Source organism: Nomascus leucogenys, chromosome 6, assembly GCF_006542625.1.
Source record: "Nomascus leucogenys isolate Asia chromosome 6, Asia_NLE_v1, whole genome shotgun sequence".
NCBI classification, from domain to species: Eukaryota; Metazoa; Chordata; class Mammalia; order Primates; family Hylobatidae; genus Nomascus; species Nomascus leucogenys.
The window spans coordinates 61726782-61748103 of record NC_044386.1 but is presented as its reverse complement, the minus strand read 5'-3'; the positions used below and the strand labels follow the sequence as shown (position 1 = coordinate 61748103).

Below are 21322 nucleotides of genomic sequence, written 5' to 3'. Positions count from 1 at the left end.
CTGTATCAGAATTCTGGGCTCATCTGATGAAAACATTCCATCCCTATTGGAAAACAACGCGAAATCACACAGCCTGAGTCTGCTTCCCTGTATAGTCCACACAAACCAAACCACAAAAGCTACTAAAATTAAACAGTGGAGAATTGATTCACTGATAGGCCAGCAAAGGGTTTTTAGGTTTTTTAATTCTTTGGGTATTGTTTTGTTATTGTTGTTATCTTTTTTCTTTAATCCGGGGAAAGTCCCTACTACAAAGGTCTCAAAGCAGAACTGAAAAGAATGGATCTTGTCTGGGTGTTCAGCTCTCCATATACACAGGTTCATTCTTCAGCAGAGTTTACTAAGCTGTTTTGTGTCTTTGAATCAGTTTTTCTCTTTGTTAATTAAAACAAGCTAAATTGCCTTTTATGAATTCTTAGGAAGTTCTATTCTCAGATAACCTACATTAAACTTTTAAGAAAGATGGAGAACGGTTCAGAATAATTATTACAGTAGCCAGGAAGTCCAAAAACGCTAACGGCTAAGGAATAAGGAACCCTGAATATCTTAAAATCTGGCTTTACAAGCCAAAGAGATCAGGACAAATATTGCAAGGCCTTGTACATTTGTCTGACCTGTTGCCCCAACAAACTGACAGGGGAAGAGAATACCCAAATTCTGGTCATAGGCTCAGCTACTATTTAGCTGAGACAACCTTGGAATCTAACTTAAAAATAAGAGTTCTGGCCCAGGCATGGTGGCTCATGCCTGTCATCCCAGCATTTTGGGAGGCTGAGGTGGGAAGATCATTTGAGCCAAGGAGCTTGAGGTTACAGTGAGCTATGATCAGGCCACTGCACTCCGGCCTGGGCAACAGAATGAAACCCTGTCTCTGAAAACAAAATAAAACAAAAAACAAAAATCCTCATGTAAAGACAACCTGATCAAACAGGAGAATTTACTACTATATGCAAGGATATTGCAGTTACTGAAGGAATATTTATGCTAAAGCATTTTAATGATTATTCAATGTAAAAAGTATTAATTGATTAAGGGGGGAAAAACAACATTATCACAAACAACGTCATCACAGGATTCTCCCTAGCTACATAATTTTCCACTTGTCATAGATGCAAATTTTAAAATTACTATTTGAAATAGCCACAAGTTACCAAATATATTATTTATAGATTATAAACCTTCAGCTTTTTCAGGTCTTAAACTTAGCATTCATTTGAACGTTTATAATCACGTAACTGAAGTCTATACAACATTAATCTGAAGTAGTGAACTCTTGAGCAAGCTCCCACAGTACTTAACTAATTTCAGTGAAGAAAGTGCACATCTTAAAACATGCAGTGATAGAACTGGGGAAATGCAAAGAATAGGCCTGAAATTCCAGACAGTGGGGAGATCTTAAAGCATAGCGAGACTCTGTCTCAAAAAATAAAATAAAATACTGTAAGAAAAAAAGATTCTATTAATAAACATCTAGGATTCACTATCTCAAAAACTAATAAAAGATGAGAATATAAACAAGTTTACAAAAGTATCTGATAAATGCATAGATAATAGAGCAGGAACCAGTTCTTAAAGTGTATTTATTCAGAGCATCTGACAGACAATGCTATAGATGGGGTGGCAGGGACTGTGAGTTGCCGCCCAATGTCTGTTTTCTTTTGACATGGTATCATAATTTCTAGTCGCCCATACAGTCACTTAATGCAAGATTCATTTCCCAGCCTCCCTTGCTGCTGTGTATGGTCATATGACCAAGATTTGGCCAATGGGATGTGAGTATACATATTACACACAACTTCTCAGTCATGATCTTTGCCCTAGTTAGAATCTGATTGAAATGGTCAGAGCCATCTTAGGCCATGAAATAGTAGATATATGAGCATCAAGGTACAAGGAGCCTGGGTCCTTGGTAACTGTAGAACCACAATCAGGCCTGGACCTTCATTCTAGCCATGTGGATAGTAGGGAAATAAATATCTATCTTGTTTGCACCATGATTACTTGGGTTTTCTCTATAAATAACAATTATTAGTCAAAATAATACAATAGCTAACATTTATTTTACATTTACTACATACCAGACACTGTGCTAAGTGCTTTACATAAACTCTCTCATTTGCTCAAGACAGTAACAGTTTCAAGCAATTATTCCTATCCTCAGAAAGCCAGGCCTTATAGAGAAAAGATAACTTTCTCAGAGTCATTCAGCTACTAGGGCCTGAACATAGGCCTATATGATGCTGATGCCATGGTCAGGCTGTGAGCCACAACCACACACACAATAAATTCCATTTGCCTGGGATGGAGACCAGCCACAATCCCCTCTTACAAAGCATTCCAAGAACGTTGAGTTTTATGACCCCCAGATTTAAATGGCATATCTTCAGGACTGTGAAGAAGAAAAAAAAATCACATCACAGCACAGAAATGAAGAAAGAGTTATATAGCCAAGAGTCACAGAGGAAAAAGAAATCATTCCCACTGCCACTCCAATACAATGCAACTTAAAGTCATGCCATAAAGCTATACACCAAATGGTTTATAGTTTTTTGGCTTTGGTTTTTTTGTTTTTTTTTTTCTTTCAGCAGGAGGAGATCATGGAAGACCTTTATTTTCTACATTATATATTTTTATAAGGTTTGAAATTTTTATAATCATCCAGTATTACTTTTATCATCTAAAAAGACAATAAGGATTTTTTAAAACATGTCATAATGGGTATCAGAAATTTTCCTGCTTGGAATTTTATTATTTATGAGAATGCAATTGTAAGTTATGATTAAAAGTGTCAAAGTGCTAGAGAAATGTAATTATAGAGATAAAATAATAAAAGAAACATACCAATTTTTAAAAATCTATTTCCAACTATATTATTCCAATATGGGTTTAAAGCAGCTTATAACAACAACTACAGTATAACACAGGAGGAGAGTTAAGTGAAAAAAATTTGAAAGCAAAAAGGAAAGTAAAGGTGAAAGAAATAAGATGAAAATGATTCCAGATGTACAGTCAGTGTGCAAAACACATGGGCTCAGGTTCTGTAGCCTTGTTACAGATACGCTGAATTTTTTTTCTAAGCTTCCTAGCAGACAAGGCAAAAAGGAGCTCAGAGTGTCCATCAGATAATAAGAAGTGAATGGTTCAGAAGGAAGCACAACTGATTTTGGCACCAGGACCTACTGAGATGCTTTCTCTAATGAGTCCACAGAATGAAGGTGCTTTTTCACAAAATGAATTGTGTGTCCAAACACAAACAGGATTTTTTTAAATGTTGAGGCCCAGTTGCATGTATAAAAGTTTAATAATTTGGGGGCCAAAATTTAACTGAAAGCTGAAAGGCATGCATATTATATAGAAATGCAAATAAAATGGTCTCAATATAATTCCTGGCCAAGTTTCCAACCACCTTCTCCTTTATATAAATGATATACTGTAATTTACTTTCCATAATTCACTTTCTTTGCAGATACTAATGTCTTAAATATTACTGACCATTTTTAAATATGCAGCACTAAAATCATTATGGTCTGACATTTTTATATGCTTATAAAACACATTTTGTTCTAACTGTTTTTATTAGAAGAAATGTGGCCTGCTGCAAACCAAAACCTACATATTTTACTTTGGGAAAAAAAAGCAGCTGGAAATATAAAACCCCACACATTTGCTTTTAACACTGCTTGGGAACTAAAACCTATCATGTGCACTTGACTGTGTTTTCACAGAAAAGCAGCACTCTCATTGCAGGCACAGCCCATGGCATTCTCACTGCTCCCCAGGAAGGGGTGAGGGGGTGACTGTGCAAGCTGCGGCTCCCCGGATGAGGGCTCCCTTTCACAGGGATCTCTGGACCATTGTGTCTCTAGACTTAAGAACACAGAAAGCAAAATTCCTTGGAATTTAGCCTCTGAGGAGGCAGGCAAATTATGTTAACCACAAGAAAACATCTACATTACTTTCTGGTTTGTTTCCATTACCTTCCAAAATACATTGCAATTTAAAATCAGATCTTAGAAGACTACATATAACAAGACACCCGTATATTTTCTTTTCTTGCCTCATGAAATGACAAAAATTGCAAAAACTTTTAATAGCATTTAAATTTTAATACTCTAATCACGTGTTTATATTTAAATAAATGTTTGTTTCTTAAAATATGATTTATTCCCAAACTCTCCTGCTATAAATTAAAACACAAATGGAAGACGAAGATGCCCAGAGATGATTCCAGTTGATGGAAGTTCCTGGTCCAGTACAGAAAGGGAAAGAGAATAACGGTAAATATGAGTTAAAAGAAGGGTGGAAGCAAAATACACTGGCAGTAAAGGCATGTTGGTACCAGGTGGGTTCTTGGAAAACAGGTCAGCAGAAGTTAACAGGGTGGTCACTAGCCCAATGAGCCAACTGTTTCCAAAACACTGGTCCAAACACAAGCCTACTTGTTCTCTGCTGGCTGGTCCCTTATTAGAGATTTCCAGCTGGAACTTCAAAACCTGATACAAACCATGGCCAACTGGGCTTTGTCATGGGAATGCAAGACTGGTTGAGTGTTCAAAAAACAACCGATGTAATCCACGAGATTAGCAGATTAAAAGGAAAAAAAGTCGCCATCAATCAATGCAGAAAAGCATTTGACAAAATTCAACATACATTCATGATTAAAAAAAAAATCTCAGCAAATTAGGAATAGAAGGGACCTTCTTCATTCTGATAACACCTACGTCTAACATAATACTTAATGGTGAAAGATTGAATGCTTTCCCCCTAAGACCAGAAACAAAGCAAAAATGTCCACTCCCACCACACCTACTTGACATTGTACTAGAAGTTCTAGCCAATGCAAGAAAATAACTCAAGGAAAAGAAATAAAAGACATGCAGATTTGAAATAAATTAAGTTGTTCCTATTCACAGACAACATGACTGGCTATGGAGAAAATCCCAAGGAATCAAGGGAAAAATAATTTCTAGAACTAATAAGTCATTTTAGTAAGTTCACAGGATAAAGTTCAACACAAAAATTAACCATTTTTCTATATATACACTTCTTGTATACATAGAAACCAAAAGAAAAAACACATATATTAGTAACCAAGAAAAAATACCACTTACATTGTTACAATTTATACTTAAGCACAGGTCTTAAAAAGCACATACAGGATCTATATGCTGAAGATGACAAAATGCTGCTGAAAGAAATGAAAGAAGACTAAATAAATATAGAGGCATACCATTTGATGAACTGGACGATTCGACATAATAAAGCCATCCATTCTCACCAAACTGATCTATAAATTCATGCAATCCCAATAAAAATCCCAGTATGATTTTCTGTAGGTACAGACAAGCTGATGCTAAAATTCATACGAAAAGACAGAAGAACTAGAATAACCAAAACAATTTTGATAAAGGAAAAATAAGGTTGGAAAAATCTTATCTGCTGATTTTAAAATTTAATATAAAGCAACAGCAATAAAGACAGTGTGGTATTGCCAAAGGAATAGACACATCTGTGTCTGAAATTTTTCATCATAAATGGTTTTTAAAAATAAAATTTAAAATCAACCAAATAGGAAGAATCTGGAAAGGTCACTGAGGCACGTGGGGAACATTATTAAAAGGCTGGAGAACAGACACTACAGCTGTGATTCCTGCCTGTCTCACTCACTCACTCAAACTCAGTGCTTGGCGTAGAGCACAGAGGCCATAAATAGCTGCTCAATGAATAAAAAGTGAATGACGCACCAAGGGAAAGCTTACTCTTTTTCCTGAACCCTATGGAAGGAAATAGCACCAAGAATCCTAATGAATTGATCTCCTTAATTGAAAACCAAATAGAGAAAGCTGCTTTAAAAATAAATTTTATTTTAGAATGTCAAATTCTAAAATAGAATGTCTTTTCCAAAATACCCCAGCCTACACTGCTTTCTCTTTTATGAACTCCTCTAGTAAGTGGCCTTAACATTCCTTACTCAATCAAATACAGCGTTGAACTGTCCTCCTGTGTGCGGTGCCTGGGCTTTACCATGTGGTGAGGATGGAAACAGCTGATGTGTATTGATGGAGTTCCCGCCATATATCCTGGCACTGTTCTAAGTGCTTTCCGAAAGCTCAACCCTGCAAAGCAAGTTATTAGTATCCCCTCTCCCAGATGAAGAAACTGGGGCATAGAGGGTCAAGTAACTTCTCCAAGGTCACACTGCTAGTCCGGGCCAGGGCACGGACTCAAACACAGGCAATTTGGCTCCATACTTGACTCGATACTGCCTCTTCTGAGGAGCCTGAGAACCCAGACTCCTATAAATCACACTATTTTTGTGTATTTTTCTCAGCAATGTCCACCTAGGACAGTGTTGGGTATGCAGCACACACTTTAAAATCTAAATGACTGGTGTACTATCTGGGCTGTATTTACAAATTCCAAGAGCATCTTTAGGGAAAGTTTTTAGCTAAAGTCTCTGTTGTTCCGAAGAGCCCTCCTGAACTTTCTATAATGTTTAGTTAATTCCACCATGAGGATTTCCATGACAAAAAAAAAAAAAAATTGTTCATGTGTGATAAAGATAAAATGTTAGTACTTACCAGATGTTAAGTTTTTAATGTAAATATTGCCCAAAATAGATACCAAAACAACACTAGCAAAGTAAAAATCCTCCTGGGGAAAATTATTTTATATCTCAGTGAAAGTCCTCTCCTATAAATCCCCCTGCCATCCTCAACAAACACACATAGAAAGCCTTTGATGGCAAAGGAAACCTCAAAGACGTCTTGCACTGAGAAGATAAAATATACAACACCCTCCAGGAATTCTGGTCCTTCTTAAGATCTCTATCACTAATTGTTTTGGAAAACCTCAATACAAGTATTTGTTTCAATTCTGGGTTACATGTGGTTTAAGGGTAAAGAAAAGAAATGACTGTAGTCAGCCATCCACGGCCATCTCTCTAATGCGGTATGTGCTTACTGAACATATCTCATCTGAAAAAAAAAAGTTTATATAAAAGATGAGTTTTTCCATTGATCTTTTTTCTCCTACAGCATTCTACTAAAGAGAGATTAATCCCAAAACAACAAGAAAGGCCTTTAATGAAACCTCACAGCAGCTGGCCATAACCCAGGCTTTAGCTGTGTCCCACGATACACTCCAGACATTCTGCATGTTCTCTGTATATTACATGTCAGACCATTCCAATGGAATGGGAAACTATGACTACACTATAATTTTTACATTTAACCCAAGTTTTTGCCGACATAATTAGCTAAAAATATTAGCAAAAAGGGTAACAAGAGCTGTCCAGTTAACAAAACTAATTTCAAATAGCAAATTTGGAGGAGGATAATTTCAGTGACCAGAAAGTAAAAGTAAAAACTTTATCCTATCAAGGACAGCAATAGGCTAATCGAATTCACCGTCTACAAGGGGATTCTTTAGGAAACCCACCACGGGTACCCAATTTCCACGGGCAAGAAAGAGAACACAGACGTGATTATGTGACCACTAGGTGGCACCTTCACACTGCTTCATCTCAAAACCATATTTCCACCTCTACTATGGCTTTCCCAAAGTATTAGCAGTATAAAATTCAAAACACAGGTGCCTCACTTTAACAAAAACTAAATTTAAAAAATCAGAAAATATATTTTTAATTAGAAACTTTTCCCATTAATTTCTACATATAAGCCTTTGGTGTATAATCACAGAAGAATATCTCACCAAACCGTCAATATAAATTGGTATTGTGACTTTATCGCCCCTTGGCAATGCATTGTTCCAGTATTACAATGTAGAACTGAGATAAATTTGTCTTCATCCTTTTTATCACAAATATCTTCTAAATGTACATAACAGGAGTCTATTCTGCCCCTCCCCATAGAAGGTGCTTATTTGAGAATGAAATCTTCCATACAAAGTGCCACTCTCTTCAAAATGCTTTGACAAAGGCAATTAACTGAATTAAACTTCTTTACTTATAAATACACACAAAAGGACTCACCAAAATGACTCTAGAGACTGCTCATCTTACGGAACTTGATCTGGTATAGCAGCTTTAACTATATGTGTAACTGAATTAAAATAATTTCAAAAGCCCTGTGAGCAAAAGCTGTGACTAACTGAAAAAACAAATGGTGGCCTCTAATACTTCTTGAGTCCCAGCCTATGACGGCAAGTGTCAAGTAATCCTGCAGACTGGGTAGAATGTATATCATTTCTTCATCCCTTTCAAATAAATATATTGAGGTTTTAAAAGATTTTTTAAAACAGGTCTACATTATGACCTTGTAGGATCTACAAACAATTAGCAAATTTCCCAAGACTTGGGTGACATTATTAGATTCAAAGGGAAAGTCTGAGTAATGGGCATTTTGCTTATTTGGAATTATGTTTTATGTTTTGTTTGTTGTTGGCAGGAGCATGGGGCAGACAGTTCTGCCTACTTGTCTGTATCTATTTGCAAAATATCACCCCAGTTTCAGGCAGCTACAAATGGCTGGGTCCCAAGTAAACTTTTTAAATGTGAGGTTTCTCCTTGGCAATCTCAATCTCTCCTTTTCTCTCCAATCTGTGTCCTTCCCCGCTTTGCAGCCTCTTACTCAATAACACTCCTGCCTTTGACGCCCAGTGCCCTTTCACCTTTCTTTTTCTTTTTTTCTTTTCTTTTCTTTTCTTTTTTTTTTTTTTTTTTTTTTTGAGACGGAGTTTTGCTCTTGTTGCCCAGGCTGGAGTGGGAGTGCAATGGCACAATCTTGGCTCATTGCAACCTCCGCCTCCTGGGTTCAAGCAATTCTCCTGCCTTACCCTCCCAAGTAGCTGGGATTACAGGCATGCACCACCACACCCAGCTAATTTTGTATTTTTAGTAGAAATGGAGTTTCACCATGTTGGCCAGGCTGGTTTCAAACTCCTGCCCTCAGGTGATCCACCCACCTCGGCCTCCCAAAGTGCTGGGATTACAGGCATGAGCCACCGCACCCAGCTTTCACCTTTCTAAACTGACTGAGGCAAGGGTCTAGAATCAGCCATTTCTATTCTAAGGTAAACATGTGCCAGTCACTTGCAGAGTTGGTCCCTACCTCCCATGTGGTTCCCTGGCACTTTGTATCCACCTCTTTTTCAGGCCTGAATACCTCACATTGTAACTCTCTGTCTACATGAGGGCCTCCTCTACCAAGCTAAAAGTTTGTCAAGAAAGAAGACCAGGTCTTAATCTGTATGCCCAAAACCTACCCATGGTGTTTGTAAACAGTAAGCCCTTAATCAATGCTTGTTTAATGAATGTATCCTCTTGCCTTGCCTGATTTACATTTTAAGCCTCTTTTCTAATTGTGGAAAGGCTTTACCTCTACCTAACACAGGAGTTCTTAATTTTAGAGTTCAAGAACACGTTTTTATGTACATCTATATGAGCATTTTTCCAGGAAAGAGGTTCACGGCCTTAATGAGATTCTTAAAGGAATCTCTAACTCCCGAAATTTGGAACCAAACCAAGCCAAAGAACTTCAAGCACTAGGAATCAGAAGAGAGGCATATTATTGGGCTAAGGGGCCTGCCAAGCATCCGTGGAACTATATTGGTAGGAAGCAACCAACTCTGCTTATAGGTAATGTCTCTGAATACAAAGCAGAAGTAGACAGACTAGTCACTGCTGAGAAATCAGACCAGCTGATGCAATCGTATGCATTCACAACATACATACCTATAAGAAACCACAACTTCAGGGAGACGATAATGATCAGAATACAGATGCTCCTCAACTTACAATGGGCTTACATCCTGATAAACCCATTGTAAGTTGAAAATTCAGTAAGCCAAAAATCCATTTATTTAATACAGCTAACCTACTGAACATCATAGTTTAGTCCAGCCTACCCTAAACATGCTCAGAACACTTATATTAGCCTACAGTTGGGAGAAATCATCTAACACAAAGCCTATTTTATAATAAAGTGTTGAATATCTCATGTAATTTCTTGAAAGCTGTACCTAAAGTGAAAAAAAGAATGTTGGTATAGGTATTCGAGTATGGTTTCTACTGAATGCATATGGCTTTTGCACCATCGTAAAGTTGAAAAATCATCAAATTGACCATCATAAGTCAGGGACCATCTGTACTGTGATTTCCAGAAAGCCACAAACTTTTAAAACTGGGTAGCAAAGGTATAGGACTGAAGAGAAAAATACCTATTTGTATTCCAGATTCTAAGTCCTGTGCAGAAGCACAGCTCTGTTCCACGTTGAGTGTTCAAATACATACAGGCCTATGCCCTCTAAAACCCTGCTTCACGTGGCTCTGACCCAGCACCCAATCTCTTTGCCTAACACCTGTGGGTGAGGTGGTGTCCTTCTCCAGTTTTGTGCCTCCTAAGTAGAGCCTACCACTGGAAAAATTTTCAGAGGCTAAATTTTAGTGAATTACTAAGAACAATTTAAAAATGGGGAAGTGTATTTTCTAGAGGTCTGTTTCACCAAGAATTTTCAGTGGTGTTAACTAGTTTGGATGAGTTATTTGACATATGAAGATGTCAGGTAGATACATCCCAGGCCTCTCTGACCTGGACTCTCTGAATGACCAATTATAAATCAGGGGTTCCCATGATCCACTCTTCAGGTTCAACAACTAGAATGACTCCCAGAACTCAGGAAAATAGTTAACTTGCTATTACTGCTTTACTGTAAAGGATACTACTGAGGAACAGCCAAACAGAAGAGATGCACAGGGAAAGGTACATGGAAGGAGCACAGAATGTCATTGTTCTCTCTGTGCACCCCACCCTCCCAGCACCTCTACATGTATACCAATCCAAAAGCTCTCCAAAACCCATGATTTAGGGGTGTTTATGAAAGCTTCATTGTATAGGCATGATTGATTAATTCTTCGGTCATTGGTGATGAGCTTAATCTCCAGACTGTCTCCCCTCCCTGGACATCTAGGGTGGACTGAAAGTTCCAACCTTCTAATCATGCTTTGGTCTTTCCAGTGACCAGCCTTCATCCTGAAATTAAATAGGATCCTCCAGTCACCAGTTATCTCATTAGCAAACAAGACACTCTTTTCCCTCCAGAGAGTCCAAGGGTCTTAGAAAGTCTTGTGTCAGAAACCGAAGACTAAGACCAACTATTACAACAAAAGTTGCTCCTATCACCCCTCTCACTCAGGATATTACAAAGGTTTCAGGAGCTCTGTGTCAGGAATTGGGGACAAAGACTAAATATATATTTCTTATTATATCACAATATCATACATAATCAAATTACTATATTTATAATAATAGTAAGATTAGTTATCTAAATGCCCACACAAATGGCATAAATCACTGAAGTCCTCAAAAAGAAAATGTTAGAGGCAAATGGAGAATCATTTGAGTCCATGATCATTATATTTCTACCTTTCTTCTTCTGATATGGGTTTTCTTAAGTCATTCATTTCTCATGCTGAAAATCACTCATTCTAAACCAGCCTTTTAGGTAGAAGGCCAGCACCCATGTATTAGGCTTTCAGGTTGGGATTCAGATGATATGGAATGGAGTTTTTCTACCATAAAGGAGAAGATATTTGAATAAGCCTTTAAGAATGAGAAAGTGAAAAGCAGGGGAGAATAACATGGGCAAAGACTCAGTGGCATAAAGAAGGTTTGTATGTTAGGAAACAGCAAGTCGTTCACAGCGGTGGGCACGCTGGGTGGACTGGGAGCTATGGCGAGAGATGAGGCTGAAAAGCGTACAGCCAGCCAGGAAATCTGGATTCATCTTAAAGGTTACAGGGCCATTATAGGATGTTAATCAGGGGAGTGACATATCATATTTGCATTCTGGAAAGATCATTCTTGCAGCAGTGTGGAAATGGACTGAACAGACTAGTTGCAGAAGGATCAGTTAATGTGGTAAGACAGAGATAAAGGATTTGAAAGACATTAAGGAGAAAGAATACACTGATATGACTCCCTTCATAACTGTGGGGTAAAATATAGTCCAATCTCTTCTTTTCCCAATTCACTGGTTTTGAGACTCCATTAGTCTATGTTATTAGCAGCAATTCCAGTATCTCCCTCCTGACGCTGCTCCGCAGCCCTACCCCAAATTGTTGAAAAATGCTGAGGTCTGTCCTGATTCCAAATACCAGCTCAAAACAGAATAGAAAGCCTGATCAGTCCAAGATGAGTCCACATTTCTAGCTGCTGCAACTCCTGGTAAAATCACAGAGTTGTCACTTGTGTCCATTGCTGCCACAAACCCTGGTGTTCCAGATCCCTGCAAAGACGACAGTGATGCCTCACACTTGGGATCCCAGGCGACTGCTGCTTTACCTTAACTCACATACACTGTCAGAGGATCAATGCTGTGCCAGAAACCCAGGCTCAGCCATGAGCCCTCCCTCATGAGCCTAGAAAGGCCCTAATGTTAGCCAGTTCAACCTTCTCCTTTCTCCATAGTGAGTTTCCCTCTGGGCCCCTTGGAGTCCTTTCTTTCCAAGGGACCTCCACTGGGGCAACATCAATCCATCAGAGAGGTTCAAGTAAAATTGAGCCAAAAAAGGGAAAGGGATAGAGTTGGACTCCATTTCCTCCAGGCAGTTCCTTGGCCCCTATACAGGCAATCAGCACTGTGAGACTTTGTCTCGCCACCAATTTCCTGTCACTCTTCTCCCAGAATCATGGTTACTCATTTGCACTATATTTGCATAATTAATAGGGTTAAGTCCAGTCTTTGGGGAAGGGTGACTTTCCATGTACAGCTAAAGAGCAAGTGCCTGGACATTCCTCACAATTTAGAAAAGAAAAGAAAAAAAGAAGTGTCTGTCTTTAGTGACCAACTAGATGGGGATGCAACTGTTCCTGCTCTGAGTGCCAGCAACAGGGCAGTGGCCCCGGATGAAAGTCGCCCCACTGCAAGGCTTGGCCAGTGACTGGAGCCTCCTGTGTAAGAAGAAGCAGTGTGCCAGCAAGCACCATTCATCAAATGGAACACAGCAGATTTCAGCCCCTTCTTTCCCTCAGCCAGTCACCTCTGGACAGTGCACAGTGACCCAGTGGGCCTGCCTGAAACTGCCAAGGCAGAATGTTCTTCTTCAAGAAGTTAGGTTCCGGGATGAGTCTGTGACCTCAGCCAATTAAAGTCTTTTCCAAAGAGTCTCATCTATTAAAGAAGAGAGATCCTGATACGATAAAGATGGCAGAAGGGGATTGTTTGATGGGTACACTTTTTTTCACGGGGCTGGGGAAGTACTGGACTGAAAGTGATGAAGTCTCTCAACTAATGTGACTCCTTCCTAGCTCAGAAAAGAGAATTATCTGTGAATTCTCTCACCCTCTCTGAAGTGCCAGTTACCAGGGGGGCAGTCATCAGTCTATCTTCTTTACACTTCTTTCAAGAGGCTTAAAGCCCTGTTGAGGGGATAGACAGATAGAGAGTGAGTGATAGATAGATAATTTTAAAAGCTAGACTAGCAATTACTTGCCAAAAAGAAAAAACAATTTCCTGTTTTGTGCTGTCAGTAAAATGTAAAATTTTACAGAATTCCCGCAAGTGATTCTCTTTAAGTGCTGCAAAACGATTATTTTCTACAAAGTTGAAAAAGAAAATTTTTTTAATGCTGATAGGAAAAGATCATCTATTAGGCGCTTTGTAATGTAGGGGGAACTCCAGTCAATAAGCAGTGTGACGTGGAAGGAAAGAACCCCCAGAGGGAGATGAGACTTGCACTCCACACCAGCTGCACTACCAACTATGTGGCCTTCAGTGACCACCTCACAGGAATCCTTCAGTTACCCACCTGGAGGGCTACTTAAATACCAAACAGAATGGTTTATGTGTGAAATGCTTTGCAACTATAAACGATTATTCACCTGCATTATAATTATGTTTCTACAAATTGTGCTTGTCAGTTCACATCCCAAAAGGACCTAAACATTAGACACCATTTTACAAATTATAAAAGGTCATTAGGAAGTTCTGAAATACACTCTGGCTGAAGAAAATACAGAGTGCTTTAGGAAAAAAAATAACACATCATCCACGTCTTCAATTCTACATCCTAAATAAACAGTTTAATCCCATCACATAACACAGCAAAGCCTGTTATCCGATAAAAGGAGAGTACTAAACCCTCAATTTAAGGACTAGTTACAACTGATTAAAGTAAGGATACTTATAATTTAGTGTGTAAGAATGTATGCTGAAATATAATTAGTGCCTATGAATTAAAGCAGGATGGATTAGGCTAATTCCTGGAATGCTATTAGAGAGAAGACCCTAGGTTTAAAAAAAAAAAAGAAAGAAAAGAAGAACAAAAAAGAATGATCTTTGTGTTTGCACAGCAGCTAAGCCGCTTAATGTCCCTCTAATGGATCTGAATGGGAAGAAAGGGGAGAAGGGGAGTGGAGCCCTCTCCATGGCGTCAGCCCACGCTATGCCTGCCTGGCACTGCAGCCCTGGAAACCTGGGTACAAGGCAGAAGGGGCTGAGTTGCATGCCCTCCGCTCACTTCCCAGCTTAATTTATATGGTAATTAGAGCTCTGCTGCCAGAAGGGAGAGCATCTGCCAAAAGTAAAGTCCTCACAATAACAAAACTGACATGAGCTGTGATGCCGCCAAAGTGCTGACTAAGAAATTTCTTTTATCTCCTTTTGAAGCCATAAAGTGCATTCATGTTATTACTAGCCGGGAATTTTTATCAGTCCTGCACTGACAGCAATTATTTAACACATGCACAAAACAATAGAGTTTCACACCACGTAATCAACCTTTGAGCTCCGTGACTTCCAATGCTCTCACTGGCTGGATTTTATGGTCTGGTAGCTCCTGAACAGCCAAGTATATAAGCCACAAAAACAGTATAAAAATGATTTGAAGCAACCACTTTTTGTGCCCTTGCAGATTTATTTAATGACTGAGGCACACTCCATGATCATGGGCCAATGAAAAGATTTGTCTGCCCACCTTATTCGCTGTGTTTAACTGCTACGATAAGTCTCTGCGAAGGAATCAAACTGAACGCATGGTTGTTGACCTGTCCCTACATCTAATTTTTCCAAAACATCAGCCAGAATAAGATCTAAGTATTTTAGCCATCTATTTAAGGTGGACTATATTACTACCTTTCTCAGTAAAAGAATTCATTCAGATATTGTGTTTGAATATCAACTCTGCTAAGGCCCAAAATAGAATACTATATACAAAGGAGAAGAAAATCAAGAAAACTGCTTTCAGGTATCATCTAACTGAGGAGTTGCAATCAAATAATAGTGATAGAGGCTGTATGTGTTTAAAGAACGCTCCTGGAAGTCAGATGTGGCTTATGGACAAGTCACCAAAGCCCTATGTCTGGTGTCCTTATCTGTAACAATAGAGGTAGGGATAGCTATGCCACCTGCCTCCAAGGTTTTCATGAAGATGAAACAAAAACTGCAGGAACATAGAAAAATAGATTTTAAATATTCTCATCACAAAAAAAATGATAAGGAGGTGGAGTGATGGATATATATTAATCAGCTTAATTTAATCTTTCTATAATGTATATACACATCAAAAGACCACATTGTACCCTATAAATATATTCAACTATTATTTGTCAAATAAATTTAAAAACTGCAGTAACAAGCCCTTTGCAAACTATGATGCACTATATAAATAAAGGAATAATTATTCTCTGCAAATGATACCAAGTGATTTATTTTTTTCTTTGGTCACTCTAATTCAAGGATTTTAGCATGTAACCATCATAGCCATGGAGACCTTGAAATCTAATTGCATTTACTAATTTACTATGAGTTATCACTAGGAATTCCCTAACTCAGTATCAAGAATATAGAAATCAGAATATCAAAGTTTTAAGAATTATGAAATTTGTCTAAAGGGAACATATGGTTTAAAATAGATGGCTAAAACCAGCAAGCATCATAAAACAAAGTCAACTTTGAAAAGACTCAAATTATATATGCAAAATCCTCAGTCACTATGTAAGTTCATGACTTTATACATATTTACGTGCAAAGTTTGAATTATATTATGACTCATTTTTGGCCGGTTATGGTGGCTCACACCTGTAATCCCAGCACTTTGGGAGGCGAAGGCAGGTGGATCACTTGAGGTAAGGAGTTTGAGACCAGCCTGGCCAACATGGGGAACGCTGTCTCTACTAAAAATACAAAAATCAGCCGGGTGTGGTGGTGGGTGCCTCTAATCCCAGCTACTCAGGAGGCCGAGGCAGGAGAATTGCTTAAACCTGGGAGGTGGAGGTTGCAGTGAGCTGAGATCATGCCACTACACTCCAGCCAGTGAGACTCCATCTCAAAAAATAAAATAAAATAAAAAATAAAAAAATAAAAAAGATATATATATATATATATATATATATATATATATATAAAGACTCATTTTTAAAGGTATTTTTAGTCAACTAGTTTTAAGTATTAAAAACATACTTAATGTAGGCCAGGCGCGGTGGCTCACGCCTGTAATCCTAGCACTTTGGGAGGCCGAGGTGGGTGGATCACGAGGTCAGGAGATTGAGACCATCCTGGCTAACACGGTGAAACCCCATCTCTACTAAAAATACAAAAAATTAGCCGGGTGTCGTGGTGGGCGCCTGTAGTCCCAGCTACTCGGGAGGCTGAGGCAGGAGAATAGCATGAACCCGGGAGGCGGAGCTAACAGTGAGCCGAGATCGCGCCACTGCACTCCAGCCTGGGCAACAGAGTGAGACTCCGTCTCAAAAAAAAAAAAAAAAAAAAAATACATACTTAATGTAAGTCAGGTACTATAGAAAGGTCATAATCAATCACATAATCTCTTTCTTAGCCCATTTATCTGCCCATACATCTGTAATAGAGATGTGCTGTCAGTAGGGTTTACATGTTCCCAGCAAACGGAATCATAGAACAATAGGGTTTTAGAACTCTGTCTTGCTTTTATGTAGGTTGTACTTCCCTAACATTTGCATATGCCAGCATTTCACCTATTTTCTTAAACTGTATGCAATAGCCATGCCATGCCACCATTTTGAAAAGGTACTAGCTGCCTACCCGGGGTTAGTCCTTGACCTCTACATCAAAATACACTTCTGGTCATTGCCTTTGGTGTTTCATTGCCTTTGGTGTTCTCTGTCAGCCTGCCTTCCATGGCTGCCAATCCCCATCTGTACCCTGTGGCACCCAGTACCCAACTGTTCCTCTTCTGCTTGTCTCACTCTGCTCCTTGTCTCTAAATGATAACTCAAGCTCTGCCTATAAAGTTTTCTTACCAAAGTATCACATTCTACTTTACACACTTTACCCTTCAAAGCCTTTAAATTATTGTTTATATACACCCATGAGTTATATTTATTTGGGTCCCCTATATAATTTTAAATTCTTATAGACACAAATTTAATATTACTATTTTTCACAGTCAAATTTAATATTACCATATTACTTTCTTTTTTTTTTTTTTTTTTTTGAGACAGAGTCTCGCTCTGTCACCCAGGCTGGAGTGCAGTGGCGCAATCTCGGCTCACTGCAAGCTCCGCCTCCCGGGTTCACGCCATTCTCCTGCCTCAGCCTCTCCGAGTAGCTGGGACTACAGGCGCCCGCCACCACGCCCGGCTAATTTTTTTGTATTTTTAGTAGAGACGGGGTTTCACCGTGGTCTCAATCTCCTGACCTCGTGATCCACCCGCCTCGGCCTCCCAAAGTGCTGGGATTACAAGCGTGAGCCACCGCGCCCGGCCCATATTACTTTCATATGCAGAAGTATGACAATGGGTAGACTTCCCAAACTATGCAAATTCCTGCTTTTTGACAGATATTTAAATCTTAATACACTGTTAGGAGCCCACTGACTACAGGACATTGTTTGAGTTGCTAAGAAAATTTTCTGAAGGATAATCTTAGGCCATTGATGTTGATCATGTGTGTTTGCACACAATGTAGAGATAGAATAAATAAAAATTAAAACAGTGAGCTTACTACTTCTTAGCTAACATTCAATTCAAATATTAAAAGTAGACTCGCTCAAGAAAAAAATTACATTCTTCTATGTTTTTAATTGTCACTGCTTATCTAAACCTTAGATACTAAGAAACGAAGGTAAGAAGAGATTAGCAGCAAACTTCAAAGGTAATAGCAGGCGCTTTAGCAAGAACATAATTAGATGGTGATTTCATTGACATTACTTACTCAAAACACACTCTAGAGATGATGCAGGGCTTATACATGAAAGTATATAAATGCTTTGATGGATCACTTCAAGAAACAAAAAGCAGGCTGCAATACCCAGCATATATTTCTCACAAATGACTCCATATGAAAATAAGATAGAAAAATAGCACCTCGCAAAACTTTTCAATATTGTAGAACAGTAAATAAAATTAACACTTTAGAGGTAGTAAAATCTGTAACATACATGACAAAGAGTATATGTTTTAAATATATAAAGACAGCTTTCCAGTACAAAACGAAAAGAATGCCTTAATAAAATAAATAAATGAAAAAAGATACAAATGGGCAATGCACTGAAGAAGAAACATAAACTGCCAATAAACAACTGAAAACATGTCCAGATTTACTAGTAACCAAAAAATATATATAAATTAAAGCAACTATATCATTTTTAAACTCTGAGATTGGCAAAAAAGAATACTAACACTATAGGTATAGCATTCTAGAATATTCTTAGTGCAAGAATAAATTACACATCCTCTTTGGAGGACAATTTGGCAACACACAGCCAAACTCTACACATACACTCTCAGCAATTCCACTTAAGAATATATCCTAAGACAATAATTAAACAAATGTTCACTCTGTCATGGTTTATAATAACAATATTGGACATTACTAGAAATGAACAGAGAAAGGCCTCATTCAATAGACACACTCATATAGTACCATAACATATTGTTAAGTGAAAAAGCAGGCTATAAAATGTATGTAGAATATGATCCTGGTTTGTAAAAAGACAAAAAAAGGAGGAAGGAAGGGGAGGAGAGGGAAGGAGATTGAAGAAGAGAGGAAAGGAGGAGGGGGAAGGGGTGTGTGTGTGTGTGTGTGTGTCTGTGTGTGTGTGTGTGTGTGTTGGGATGGGGGGAGGTGAGCATTTGGGGTACATGTGAATAGGGAAAACCTCACAGGATAATGACCAAGTGTTAACTATGCTTGTATGCATAATTTTTCTTTTCTTCTTTATATTTTTCTAGAATGCCTGAATGCCCCCAAAAGCTATTTTCACTACGAAAATAAATTTAAACTATAATCACATTTGCATAACCACTTTATAATTAAAGAGAAATCTTTCAACAAATTCTCCATCCTTATCTTCAGAGGCAGTCAGCTATTATTTCTAGTTGGGCACAAGAGAACCCTTCACATTCACAAAGTGTGTTTCTAGGTATACCAAACAAAAAGAAAAACAAAAAACCCTAAAACTTGCTGTGTGTCCACAGAGACTCTTTAAAAATATTCTCTAGTACTTGCCAGTGGGAAGCGCCTCAGTAGAGGCAGGGCCTGAAACCTCATTCCATGTATTAGATACTGGTTGGCCAATAAGAATGTGAAGAGTTAAATACCCTTCCAGAATACTTCATGTATGGAATGAACCGGGATAAATAATAATTACATTAGCAAATAGTGTCCAAAGAAAGATTTCTGAGATATTCTAACTTCAGGAATCAAATACAAACTGAGTTGACATCAAGTTCAGCAGCTATAAGAATGAAGTAAGATATTCTGCCCTGTGCTCCCCAAATTTGTCTTCTCTTATTACTCCCAATTTAAGGAAGGAAAAGCCTGTAACAGAAAAATGATAAAACAATAAAGTTTCCATCATTTTAGATAGACATTGTGAATAATTCTACAAAGACACACTTCTCCTACTTCTCAATATGTCCAAGAGGTGAAATTGAGCATATTCTTTCTTTTCCAAGATTACACATATGGTTTCAATAATTCTTTTATTTCAATTTTCATTTCTTGGCCATCATTTTTTAGATCAAATCTAACAACCCACATCAGACTCACTTTAAAAACACACAGCTAGACACTTCTATGGGACCTCTCTCTTCACTATTTTTAGACTCTCCTAGAATCCTACTAATGCCTGTTTCTTCTACACCCCTAGAAAATTAGAATATTGGGGAAATGTTTACTTTTTTAAAAAAATAAACCAATGTATCTGAGTACTACATAAATCACCCTTTTCTACTCTGCAACTGCCCTGTTAATAGCCACTAGCCACATGGGGCAATGGAGACCCTGAAAGGTGGCTGAGTCCAAATCAAGATGTGTTATAAGTGTACAAAACACACTGGATTTCAAATATATATATATATAATATACAATAATGTTTATATTAATTACATGTCAAAATGATGTCTGAATATAGTGAATTAAATATAATTTCATCTGCTTCTTTTTACCTTTTCGATGTGACTAGCAGAAGATTTAAAATTACTTATGTGGCTGCATTGTGTTTCTGTTGGACGGTGCTGGTCTGGAATGCTAGTTCATCATGTTGAGATTCTTATTGCCATTTCTGTAACTCTGCAAATACTCAGTATTCTCTTTAAATAACAGGTCTTCATCAGTGGCATTACTCAAGAGGTTTGCTCCCTCCACCACACTCAGTAAAACACCTGCCACTAGTTACTCCTTTTCCCCAAAATTAAAGTCTGTGCTTACTAGAAGCTTTAGCTCTACTTTAATCTGAGCACTCTGCACTCCTCATGATCAGTGTTTTCCCCAGGGGTGTTCTGCCCCTTTGTGCCACATACACTTGAGCACTGGAGCGGCATTATAGTTTGCCAATGCTGGTGGATGGCGTAACTTTCAGTTTGGGGTTCAAACTCGCTTCCCACAGGGCAAACACACTAAAGTGCCACCACAATTCCCTCGCAAAACTCATTCATTCCCTGGATTCTCCCAATGCACCAGGAGGAATGTTAACCATTTGATACCTGCCCAAAAGTGGGCTACTGTATCAGTTAGGATTGCTTTCATAAAAGAAACCCAATGACCTGCCTGGCATAACCAAGGTTGGTTTATTTTTCCAAGTTAAGAAATTGGTCAGAGGTAAACAGAGAAGAGGTGATGCAATAGCTTTATGATGGGACAACTGCCCTAGCCTCCTCTGTCTTTCTGACCTGCGCTTGTGGTCTCAAGATGCCTCCTGAAGGTTCAGGCAGTGTATCTATGCTCCAACCAAGAAGGGAAAAGATGAAGGGCAAAAGGCACATGTCAGCTGTTTTTCTTTTTATCAGGAGACTTCCGCTTTTATCTGACTGGCCAGAACTAACTTATGTGGTCACCCTAGTTACAAGGGAGTCTGGGACAGTATTTTTAACTAGAATTTTAC

The 21322-nt window shown here is 38.4% G+C and overlaps 1 protein-coding gene across 1 annotated transcript in view; it reads right to left on the bottom strand.

The window, feature by feature from the left end:
- Positions 1-3719: 3719 nt before the first annotated feature.
- The window catches only part of LOC100604454 (fibrous sheath-interacting protein 1), a 116964-nt gene continuing 99361 nt past the window's right edge, over positions 3720-21322 (bottom strand). The window contains exon 12 of the mRNA XM_030815112.1: positions 3720-3867. Coding sequence (XP_030670972.1) covers positions 3720-3867 — 148 coding nt within the window. The remainder of the gene's footprint in view (positions 3868-21322) is intronic.